The 12,882-nt window shown below is 42.9% G+C and overlaps 1 protein-coding gene across 3 annotated transcripts in view; it reads left to right on the top strand.

Annotated features, from left to right (window-relative positions):
- Positions 1 to 12,427, top strand: part of LOC144611331 (HMG domain-containing protein 4-like) — a 36,469-nt gene extending 24,042 nt beyond the window's left edge. For all 3 annotated transcript variants that reach the window (XM_078430389.1, XM_078430388.1, XM_078430390.1), the window contains 3 exons: positions 1,786 to 1,973; positions 5,155 to 5,277; positions 6,289 to 12,427. In XM_078430389.1, the coding sequence (XP_078286515.1) occupies positions 1,786 to 1,973; positions 5,155 to 5,277; positions 6,289 to 6,333 (356 nt within the window). In that variant the 3' untranslated portion in view covers positions 6,334 to 12,427. The remainder of the gene's footprint in view (positions 1 to 1,785; positions 1,974 to 5,154; positions 5,278 to 6,288) is intronic.
- The last annotated feature ends 455 nt before the right edge of the window (positions 12,428 to 12,882 follow it).

The following is a 12,882-nucleotide window of genomic DNA, read 5'->3' as shown; positions in this document are numbered from 1 at the left end:
TTGAAAGGAATAAATGAGTCAGTAGTTTATTCAATGGGTCAACTATTCTGTGGGAAAATAAGTACCCCCAGATATCTAACCATGATGTGTTTTGTGTGCCTTTAGGTTGTGACCCTTGGCTCGCCCTAACTTCTTTAGTTTGGGTAAATTGTCGAACTCGATTCACTCCCTTCAACACCTTCGAAGCCTCAGTCAGATCATCCTTAATGTGGGCTGAAGAGCTTGCTTCCATACTGTGTGTCACTATTACATTATAATATCTTTGCTTGATAACTGAAATGCAGTAAATTTTGAGTTGTAGTGTCGCACCCACATCTGTTCTCAGGCCAAACTATCGGCCACCACGTTTGAGAATGCAATCAGGCGCAGTATTTTAAATTTTGTCTTATAGTCGACCTTTCCTATTTTCTCCAGCCTATGCTTTGTACCATTTATCATGGGCTTCTAAAATTAATGCACTGGAAGACTATGGTTTCATGCTTTCTCATCGGTTCCAATGAATTTCCCTACCACATGAGTGACACTTCCTTTTTCCAAGTTAAAACAACATTGCCAATTGTAATACATTAGATTTCCACTTGAAGCAGTTGAGCATTGTCTACATTCACACTGTTAACAGCAGCTGATCAGACAGGTTGTCAGCAGCAGTTGGAGCCTCCACAGTCAAGGTTTTTGTTTAAAACTCCTTATCGTTCTCAAACCTCCTCCCTTTGTGAAAAGATTCCTGGACTTTTCATGTAATTATCCGAAGCTCAGCAAAATGGGGAACTCTACTTTCCTCCCAGCATTTACTTGCATTTGTTCCCCTTCCCAACAATTATCAGGGCTATCACATCAAATACTGTTGTTGGATGCAAAATTGCAGGCTGTCAGATGCTGAGTCTGTCTCCTTACTTCACAAATGAAAAAGAATTGCACTTCAAAACATAAGTCATCTGTGTGTCAGGCCCCTGTGATAAAACGCTGTTTTATTAGGACCTCAGTGCTAAAACCCTGACTTCAGAGGCTGAAGATTATGTTGCAAGCTCCATGCCACAGAACTGACCACGTAATCTAGGCTGACACTGTGATGCAGTTCTGAAGGAGATGTAGCACTGTAGTAGGAAAAAAAACTGCGGATGCTGGTTAAAATCCGACCTGAAGCGTCACCAATTCCTTCTCTCGCGAGATGCTGCCTGACCCGCTGAGTTATTCCAGCATTTTGTGTAAAACTGTAGTCATTGACAGCACCCATGATCTTGCTGATGGTGAAAATACTTTTGAGGGGACTGAGGTGTGAGAACTTTGTTGAGTCTGTGAGAAATAAAACTCTGAATTCTTCAACTTTTAAGAAAACACAACTGGAAAAGAATAGGCAACATGTCCTTGAGGCAGCTGGAAAGGAAATCAGATTTTGCCTTCCCAAAATATGCTAGGATTTTACATCTATTTATTTTTTTGCAGTTCCCAGACCATTTTAGGTTCAGTTGGGAATGTGCATGCTGTAATGCATAATGTAGTCATTGACAGCACCCATAATCTTGCTGTTGGCGAAAATACTTTTGAGGGGACTGAGGTGTGAGAAGGGTCTCGACCCGAAACGTCAGTCTGAAGAAGGGTCTCGACCCGAAATGTCACCCATTCCTTCTCTCCTAGATGCTGCCTGACCTGCTGAGTTACTCCAGCATTTTGTGATACCTGCTGTGATGCATAAGTTGTGAGAGCCCTGTCAACTAAGGGTCTTTTCTTCTCGTTTGATCACCAAGCACGTGATTTTCTCCTCTGTTCAATCCCTCTTTGCATCAGGCAAGCAGAACTCTTCATCACTGGTGACATCTCAAAAGAGATCAGTTCTTTCGGTGGGATTAGGAGGCATCAGCCAGTCTTCCTCTCCAGTTAAGATGCCAGATGCCGACGCAATCGATGTCGCTGCACACTTGCAGCTTTTGGGAGAGTCACTGAGCCTCATCGGCCACCGATTACAAGAAACCGAGGTGAGATGTTAGCGAAGTATCAGAGGAGGCGATCAAATTCACTCGAGCATGAATCTAGGTAACAAATTTGGGAACATGATTAAGCCACAAAATAAAATGCAGATTTCTTCATAACTTTTTTACACCAAGTCCTTGTTTCTTGTGTAGATATTAAATGATTTTTAAATCACCAAGCATGGTAACTCTTTGTTGGAGCAGAAGTATCTTTTCAAAGGTTTCCAATTGTCACGTGTATTAATTAAGGTACAGTGATATTCGTATCACCATACAGCCATACTAAAATAAAAGCAACAAGACGTACAACTACATAAAAGTTAACATAAACATCCACCACAGCGGATTCCCCACATTCCTCACTGTGATAGAAGGCAATTAAGTCTAATCTTCTTCCCTCATTTTTCTCCCGCGGTCGGGGCAGTCGAATCATCCATCGGGGCGAGCGAAGCGCCCTGCAGCCGGTGATCGAAACCTCCGCGCCGGGGCGGCCGAAGCCCCCACGTCGGGGCGGTCGAAGCTCCTGCGGCTTGGAGCTCCTGAAGTCGGTCTCCAACCAGAGACCGCGAGCTCCAGTCCGCAGGCTCCAGTGGTTGGAGCTCAGGGGTCGATCCCTGGCAAAGGGATTGCGAGCTCCACGATGTTAAGTCCCGCAGGCTCCCGCGGTTGGAACTCTCGAAGTCGGTCTCCAGCAGAGGCCGCCAACTCCACGATGTTAGGCCTCAGTGCGGACAGAGACACGATACGGAAAAAAAATCGCATCTCCGTCGAGGTATGAGATTAAAAAAGTTTCCCCCAACCCCACCCCTCACGTCAAACCAGCTAAAGAACACTAAAACATACATTTAACATATTCTATAAAACAACAGAGAAGGAAGGGACAGACACAGACTGTTGGTGAGGCAGCCATTGCTTGCGCCACTCAGCAGCATCAACCTACAACCACTGCTAAAATGTTTCAATGATATTTTATTAATTATCTGTGATTTGAACAAGTACGGAGCCCTCGATCTTCCTGCCCTTCCCTCCTTGCCAGATATATTTAAGATGTGAGTGAGAAAGGAATACAAGGACATGATAGTAGAAATCCTGTAGAGGAGGTTTGTGAGGACTCTTAACACAACAACTGCCTTGTGATAAATTCTAGGTAGACACAAAATGCTGGAGTAACTCAGTGGGACAGGCATCATCTCTGGAGAGAAGGAGTGGGTGACGTTTCAGATCAAGACCCTTCTAAGTGATAAATCCTACCTTCTTTCATAGATAGTATGGTCGTTATGATTTTACAGGACTCTTCAATGTGTATTTTTGTTCTTTTTAAAAATCTACTCTGGGGAATTAGGTGGTGAACTTGGGCCTTTCATCTTTGCGACTAGACAGAGTCTGAAGAATGGTTCCGACCCAAAGCGTCACCTATTCCTTTTCTCCAGAGATGCTGCCTGACCCGCTGAGTTACTCTAGCATTTTGTGTCCATCATCGGTATAAACCAGCATCTGCATTTTTTTCCTGCACATTTCATCTTTGGGATATGGATTGAAATGCAGCCTAGATTCATGGAATAAAATAATGTTTTTTTTGCTGGTGCTGATGTAGAACCTTGTCTCCTGTTGTCAATGTCATGTGGAGTCCTGAGATAACTGGTCTGGTGTTGGAAATTTAAAAATAAAACGACATTTTTGCAGCTGGACTGTGTGTGTGGTTGGTATTGTAAGCTTAAAGGAAGCAGAGGGTGATGGTGAAAGGTTGCTTTTCGGACTGGCGGCCTGTGACTAGTGGTGTGCCTCAGGGTTTGGTGCTGGGCCCATTGCTGTTTATCATCTACATCAATGATTTGGATGAGAATGTACATGGCATGGTTAGCAAGTTTATAGATAACATGAAATTGGGTGGTATTGTGGATAGTGAAGATGATTGTCAAAAATTGCAGCAGGATCTTGATCAGCTTGGCAGGTGAGCTGAGGAATGGTTGATGGAAGAAATGGGAGATGTTGCATTTTGGGAGGACTAACATGGGAGAACCAACACAGTGAATGGTAGGGCTCTGGGGAATGTTGTAGAGCAGAGAGATCTAGGGGTACAGGTACATAGATTGTTAAAAGTGACATCTCGGGTAGATAGGGTGCTCAAAAAGGTTTTTGGCACATTGGTCTTCATCAGTCAGAGCATTGAGTGAAGAAGTTGGGAAGTCATGGTGCAGTTGCATAAGATGTTGGTGAGGCGGTATTTAGAGTATTGCCTTCATTTTTGGGCATCATGTTATATGAAGGAGGTTGTCAAGCTGTAAAGGGTGCAGGGAAGATTTACGAGGATGTTGCCGTGACTCGAGGGTCTGAGCTATAGAGAACGGTTGGGCAGGCTAGGACTCTTCCTTGGAGCACAGGAGGATGAGGGATGATCTTATAGTAGTGTACAAAATTATGAGAGGGATAGATCGAAGTTATTTATTTCACAAAATGCTGGAGTGACTCAGCAGGTCAGGTAGCATCTCAGGAGAGAAGGAATGGGTGACGTTTCGGGTCGAGACCCTTCTTCAGACTGATGTCAGGGGGGCGGGACAAAGGAAGGATATAGGTGGAGACAGGAAGATAGAGGGAGAACTGGGAAGGGGAGGGGAAGAGAGGGACAGAGGAACTATCTAAAGTTGGAGTAGTCAATGTTCAAACCGCTGGGCTGCAAGCTGCCCAAGCGAAATATGAGGTGCGGTTCCTCCAATTTCCGGTGGGAAAGAGGAATAGATCGGGTAGACGTACAGAGTCTCTTGTCCGGAGTAGGAGAATCGAGAACCAGAGGACATAGGTTTAAGGTGAGGGGGGGATAGATTTAATAGGAAACTGAGGAGTAACTTTTTCACACAAAGGGTGGACGGGACATGTTCGCTGGTGTGGGCAAGTTGGGCTGAAGGGCCTTTTTCCACACTGTGAGACTCTGACTCTATAACTGTGAGTGAGTTCATGGACAGCACTGTGAATTTCATTTCACTGTCAAAGATCATCCAGCTACGGATTAGAGATTATGTATAAGACCCCCCCTTGGTCACATCGCATCAGCAGCTCAAGTGGTAGCCACCAAACTATTAGGAATTGGGATTTTTCTTTTTAAAACTAATGCAGGAATAATATTTAACGCTATTAAACCCTTTTTTTTAATTTGTAAAATGGATAGTTGAAACATATGTTCTCTTTCTAGGGTATGGTGGCAGTGTCTGGGAGTCTCTCTGTCCTGCTGGATTCCATAATCTGTGCACTGGGTCCTTTAACATGCCTCACTGCACAGGTTGACCATCTTAATGGCTGTCCAAAAGAAACCTTGGTGAGTTTTTTCCTTCTCCTGCATTATCCAAGTGATGTACTAAAGGAATTTAAAATATAGTGCAGGTTTGTAGGTCAATTGACTTCAGTAAAATTGCCCCTAGTGTGCAGGATGTAAAAGTGGTAGAACATAGAACTGTGGGTGTGTACAAGTTATCGGCGGTTGGCGTCGACTCGGTGGGTCAAAGGGCCCGTTTCCATGGTGCATTTCTAAAACCAAACACTCGAGGAGAAACCATGTGGTCATTGGGAGAACGTGCAAACTCCATACAGACAGGAGGTCAAAATCAATCCAAATCAACCTTGCGTTGCTGGAGCTGTGAGAGAGCAGGACTTGCAGTGACACATGCAGATGTACAGAGCAGGGGAATTGAGGACCAGAGGACATGGGTTCAAGATGAAGGGGAAAAGATTTAATTGGAATCTGAGGGATAACTTTTTCACACAAAGGGTGGTGGGTGTACGGAAAAAGCTGCCAGAGGAGGTAGTTGAGGCTGGGACTCATCCCAGCGTTTAAGAAACAGTTAGACAGGTACATGCATAGGACAGGTTTGGAGGGATATGGACCACGTGCAGGCAAGTGGGACTAATGTAGCTGGGACATGTTGGCCGGTGTGGGCAAGTTGGGCCGAAGGGCCTGTTTCCACACGGTATCACTCTACAACTCTACGACACTGTGTTGCCTGGTAGTTCGTAGAGAGCCAGGAAGAAACAGATCACACCCATCACTAATAGGACTGGTGTAGAACACAAAGTGCGGAGTAACTTAGCAGGTCAGGTAGCATCTCTGGAGAGAATAGATAGGTGACGTTTCGGGTCAGGCCCCTTCCCCAAAATGTCACCTAATCGTCTCCTCCAGAGATGCAGCCTGACCTGCTGAGTTACTCCAGCGCTTTGTGTTCTACTCCATCATATCTGCCCTTCTTTGTGTCCCTAATAGGACTTGGATCAATTTGCTTGCTGACTTCCTTAATAACTGTATCTTTCTAATTGTATTGTTTTATTCACCCAGGCTCACACGCTGGATAACATTGCTTATATCATGCCAGGACTTTGACCTTGAGAGATGTGTGGGACTGGATCAGTAGCAGAAAACTGAATAATATATTGTAGATAAAGACTGTTCACTCTTGAAGAGCACGGTTGCATTGTTCCCCTTTTCCATAGTGTTGTAATTATTGAGGACGGTGTAAAAAGACTGCTTTGAAATGGGTGTGACAACAGAAGCTCGGGAGACTTGCTGAGAAGAAGGTGCATTTCTTGAAGGGATCATTTGGGTTTAAAGTTGATCTACCAGGGATCACTGCTGCCAAATATGAATGCCAGTGCTGGACCCATCTTCTGCTGAAACCTAATAGTTTTCACGGGTACGTGTCATTTTATAAGTTTGTAATGTTAAATGTATGTTACAATTTTTTTTAAACTCCAAATAAATAAAACATTGCTAATATTTAACAGTTCATTCACCATCCGGGAAACAAAGTAAGAGGGTGCCGTGATGAAGTTTCACAGCTAAAGTGCCAAACCCGTCTGTTGCCATCAGTTGATGAGCAACCTGTTGTGGATTTGCAGTGCTTTATTTCATTCTTTTATAGCACTGAAAATTAAGCCTCCCTCGACTTTCACAATGGTTCTTGCTCATTCCTTGCTACAAATGGCTTTTAACTAGGTTTCATTCAACATTTGTGTGGATTTTTTTTTCTATGGTGGATGAGTGCATTTTGCTGAAGAGCTGAATGTTTTGTGGAATTGCTCTAACCCATGACTAATTTTCTCTCTTCAATATAACCAAAAATCTGATATGAGCGAGCAGAATTTTGTATGATTGTGTCTCTGGTTTTCTTGCATCCAGTTTTGAACTCTTCCTTTTATGCTAATGTGGCTCTCTGAAAGTACTTTCCCATCATAGTGTACTGTCTCCCCTGTCCTTAAAAAAAAAATTGCCGTAAGATGTTACCCCATCAAATAAGTTTTCCTTTGAAACAGTGGATATAAATCTTCGATCTGCTAGGTTTAAAAAATATTTTATTTTATAACCATCCAAGATTCTCAAATTTTTCCATGGGTAAATTCCATATCCACCATGCTCCTGTGCCAGTAAATCTTGCAAGGGCCTATCTGGCACTCCAGCCTCACTACAGTTAATGAGGCTAATTGTAATGCCTCATTACTGCTCTTGGTTCATAATATCTGTGTGCAAACATAAATAAGTAGCATTATCAGTTGCATTTCCAGAACATGTAACTCCGTTAACAAGTAACTCTCTTTTCAAAGTAGTATTGCGTGCAGGACTGGTAGGTTCTGTGGTGACAGCAGTCACTATGTAATAGATTTATGAAGGATCTTCATACGGTCAAGGTATTTGCTAATTTAAAGTAGCTAACTAACGGTTTTGTTCTCGCTCTGATGCTCTCATCCATTTGGAAGGTAATTAATAATATTTCCTAGTTTCTGCCCATTGTTTCTTTTCTCCAAACTTTGCTTCTGTAAGGTGATTATATCTGGAGTTCTCGTGCAGCTGCTGCATGCTAATGAACTATTCGTGGAGTGCATTCCATGTTGGAAAGAATTACAACCATTGAGAGATTGAAACGTTTCAGATCCAATGATTCTGTACATGTAATGATAAAATGGCAAAGGTTATTGTGTTATGCAGAAAAATAAGGTTGTCAAAATGGCTGACAATCTCCGAGCCTTTCGGTGATCGTTAGCAGCATTCTAAAGTAATAATGGTTACTTTAGAATTATATCCATGAACGTTACCTCTTCTCTTGACATTTCTTCCTTTTCCTTGCTGGATTCTTCATTGAAGTCATGATTGTATTGTTTGACCAGAAGTTCCTCCAGATTAACAATGGATGTTCGATTGATCACCGCTGCAGGAGAGCCCTTTCCATCGCTGCTGTCGTGGTCCTTTCTCAGTGGACCATAAATAACCCATCCCAACAAGGTTTTCATGGCGTGTGGTCCATCCTCTCTGCTGTTAACCACCTCCCAAGGTTCCAATACCTTAGAAGCATTAGTTCCGATGAGTTAGTTAATGCCAGAGTCTATTTCCGTTATCTTGACATTAGGAACTAATTTACTAATACTTCCCTCATTGTTATGCTACTTTTAAACCATAAATTATTTTCAAAGCCAATGGAGAAAGTTGTGCTTGGATAAAATAAGGTTGATTAAACATACACGAATTACCACCACAGCCAAATGCTAATTGAAGAATTGTTATCTGAGTTACCATCATTCTAGTTATTTTCTATCGCGTCTTCAATTAATTCATGTTCTAATAAGTCAGTTTTAAACTATTCTTTCTTGTAAGCCAATTAACTTCATTTTCTTCCCTCAATGCAACTGTTGTTGTTGTTGTTCGTCCTTCGGGTTCGAAGATGACCTTGACTTCACTTTCAGTTGGAGGATTGGTGACTGTGGGTCTGGAACTGACTGGTGAGGCCAATCTGGGCCTGGAAGGCATGCCCACACGTAGGGCACAAGTGGATGGGTGCTGCAGTGGAAGTGGAGATAGCCCGGGCCTTGCGCGCGTTGCGTTTCCTCTGGGCCTCTGCAGTGCGTCTGTTCTCTGCTGCACGGGCTCCTGTGGTGAACTTGCTACACCAGGTTGGACGGTCCTAGAGCAAGAGACTCCCAAGTGCTGAGGTTGATGCCCAAGTCTTTGAGGGACACTTGGAGGCAGTCCTTAAACCGTTTCTTCTGTCCTCCTACTGAGCGCTTGCCCTGACACAGTTCTCCATACAGAAGCTGTTTTGGCAGTCGACTCTCGGGCATTCTGACGACATGGCCTGCCCATCTGGCTTGGGCTTTCCGTAGGAGGGTGTGGACGCTGGGGATTCCAGCCCGTTCCAAGACCTCTGTTTTGGGAATTTTGTCCTTCCACCTGACGTGAAGGAGTCTGCATAGGCAGCTCAAATGAAAGTGGTTGAGCTGTTTGGCATGTCTGCTGTGGACAGTCCAGGTCTCACTGGCATAGAGAAGAGTGGTGAGTACCACTGCAACTAAAATGATGGTGAATGCATGGGGCTGTACGAAGGAGCTCTTTAAACGGAAATACCTTCTGTCTGAACTGTTTAGTTTCATCACTTATTTCCAAGGTCACATTTTAAGGATTTAAATATTGTTGAAAATTCAGTCATTTATTTAAGTACTTTGGTATTAGTGCAAACGATCAAACCGTTTAATTCTAGGGTTGTGGTAATGCATCTGACTTGTCCTTGCTGTGAGAAACAGGGGATTTGATGCAGAAAACCTAAAGTGGCCCATTGTCATGTGGGTGTTTGGATGAACATATGACCCTGCCTAATTGAAGGGCCACAATATGGACTATCATTGCCACACACACTTCTGAAACAACTTGTTCCTTTGTAGGTATATTTTATTTCTAAAAAATCAAGTTTAGTCACACCTTGCCAACGTTTGAAGTATTTTTCATCAATTAGTTTGCAGGGATATAGAAGTAAATGGCAGAAAGTTCTGCCCCTTGCTCTGCCGTTTAATTCGATCGTGGCATATCCACATCTTCCAAATACATGCCATGGCTCAGTAGCCTTTAGCCTTATTGAAGTTCCATCAATCTCACTTTGAATTGTGGGGATGAGGGAAGGGCAGGAAGTTTCAGCTTCCCTTTTTTTCAAACGTAGAACAGAAGAGCACAGGAACAGGCCCTTTGGCTCACAATATCTGGGCTGAACATGATGTCAAGATAAACTAATCTCATCTGCCCGCACTTGATCCATATCTCTCCATTCCCAGCATATCCATGTTCCTATCCAAAAGCCATTTAAGCGACACTATGATATCTGCCTCCACCACCATCCTTGGCAGCGTGTTCCAGACACCCACCACACTCTTTGCAAAACAAAACATGCCGTGCACATCTCCTTTAAACTTTGCCCCTCTCACCTCCTCCTGCCACTGTTTAAGAAGTAAGTTAATTGAACTCACACTGAGCCCTTTTCAGGTTTCTTGACTCAATGTTATTTCATATGACTTCTTCTGAAAAAAACCGAATTTACATAGCGAATACTGCCTTTGTCAACTGCTAAATCTAACGGAGGTATCAAGATATTTCTATTCTGAGAATAAGGTTCTGACTGTCTACCCTATGTATACCTCATAATTTTATATACTTCTATCGGGTCTTCCCTCAAATTTACGTTCCAGAGAAAATGTAATACTGTAAAGATGTAATAATAATAATAATAAGTACTTTATTCGTCCCACAATGGGGAAATTTTCAGGGTTACAGCAGCAAAGTGGATAGCAAAAATAAATAAGCATTCATTAAAAAAATAAAATAACGGTAATTATCTTTATTTACTGGTCTGCTGGGAGCAGTGCTGATTGTGCAGTCTGATGGCAGCAAGAAGGAAGGACCTTCTATATCTCTCCTTCACACACTTGGGGTACTTCATGACATCAGCCCCACATACTCTAGCAGTTCCCACTCTATTAGAGTCTATTTGCACCTATTCCCACACAATCTGCATTGAAATTTAGACCCATCTCAGATTTGAAACCTTGCCTTTCACTGGCAAGTTGAGAAGAGACCACGGTGATGGCTGGAATGGGGATTGACAATATCATGCTATAGCAATAGAAGAGATTTTTTGGAGACTGTTCGTAAAGCATTTTTGTGGTTTGAGTGGTGAGATTTTATTCCATATCTGATCTGGGCATTATGTGCTGCCACTAAGTGCTAGACATCTATTTATCTGCTGAGAAACAAAACACACACTAAAATGAAACTCGATCATGTCGCATTCTCTCTGCAGTATTCATTGACCACACGTCCTCCAGAGGAAACCACAACTCAACTGTGTGTCAGTGAGAGTTACTGAACTGATTTTATCTTTTGTAAAAGTGTCATTTGGCTGTAGTTTGAAATGTCACATTGGTTTGTTTTCTGATACTCTCATTGAATTGTAAGTCAGACGATATCAAGCAATCCTCAATTACTGACCATATACGTTGGGCATCTCTCTTTTAAAAGGTCATGTGTGAGTATTGTATCTTTTTTTTAAAGATAAATTTAAGCAAAGATTTAGAATACTTGCTGTTTTACTTTGAGCTTTTATAAAAAGTTCTTCCTGGTTAATCTTGATTTGCACACAGTAAACTGGCTGTATTATATGCTGTGATATAAAAGATAACGAGTTTTGTACAAGTCAGTCTGTTTGATTCTTTCATTAATTTCTATCCATCATTGCTGTTATCAGTGGTGGCAACATAGGAAGGTGTTGGTTGCGATAATAACCTGATTTATGGAGACTGGTATCCAGAGTAACTAGTAACACTGTTTATTAACGAACATAAGACAATGGCGATGTCATAATTGTAAATATTATCAAAGTAATCATTTAAAAGGTGTCGGCTCACGATTACACACAAAAGAATGTACGTCAGCCACTGTTTATCAGACAAGATTAATAGAAAGCTTTACAAGGCTTTTCGCATTTTCTCAGAATGTCCTGAAGCAATGTTGGTAAAATGAGACCAAACTTGTCTCTAGAGCAGAACAGTAGCAATTAAATACATAAGGGGAAAGGGTTAACTAGAGAGAGTGGGACCTCTCAGGAATCAAAACGTCACATCTGTGGAGCCACAGGAGATGGGCAAGGTTCTCAATTAGTATTTCTCCTCTGTATTTACTGTGGAAAAAGACAGTGGAAGGGAGGAACTTGGGGGAGTCAATGAAAGTGTCTTGGGAGCAGTCAATGAAAGTGTCTTGGGAGCAGTCAGTGTTACTGTCTCAGAAGACTGTCGGAACACAGCTACCAGCCTTGGAGGACATCTACAACACACGATGCCTCAGAAAAGCCACCAGCATTCACAAAGACTCCTCACACCCCTGCAATAGTCTGTTCGAAGTTCTACCATCGGGCAGACGCCCACACGGGTAGACGTCCTTCTACGCCCACACCTCCAGACTCAGGAACAGCTTCTTCCCCAGGGCCATAGCTGCTATGAACCGGATGGTCACATCGCACAGTGAACTGGCACAGACCTACTTGAACTTTATACTGTCTTAAAACTGTTTCTAATTTTGTTTCATTGGGTTGTATAAATTTATACTGATTATCTAATTAATTTATTGCATCATATGGGAGGCACATTCCCAATCTCGTTGTACCCCTGTACAATGACAATAAAGATATATTGTATTGTATTGTACTGATGGTACTGTCGTGTATGAAGGTAGACAAATCTCCAGGGCCTATCAGATATGGGCGGCACGGTGGCGCTACGGTAGAGTTGCTGCCTTACAGCGAATACAGCGCCGGAGACTCGGGTTCGATCCTGACTACGGGTGCTGTACTGTAAGGAGTTTGTACGTTCTCCCCGTGACCTGCGTGGGTTTTCTCCGAGATCTTCGGTTTCCTCCCACACTCCAAAGACGTACAGGTATGTAGGTTAATTGACTGGGTAAATGTAAAAATTGTCCCTAGTGTGTGTAGGATAGTGTTAATGTGCGGGGATCGCTGGGCGGCGCGGACTTGGTGGGCCGAAAAGGCCTGTTTCCGCGCTGTATCTGAAATATAAAATATGTAAAATATATCTGAGGGAAACTAGAGAGGAGATTGCGGGAGACCTG

This window comes from Rhinoraja longicauda, chromosome 40 (assembly GCF_053455715.1).
Source record: "Rhinoraja longicauda isolate Sanriku21f chromosome 40, sRhiLon1.1, whole genome shotgun sequence".
Lineage (NCBI taxonomy): Eukaryota > Metazoa > Chordata > Chondrichthyes > Rajiformes > Arhynchobatidae > Rhinoraja > Rhinoraja longicauda.
This window is presented reverse-complemented; position numbering and strand designations above follow the sequence as displayed.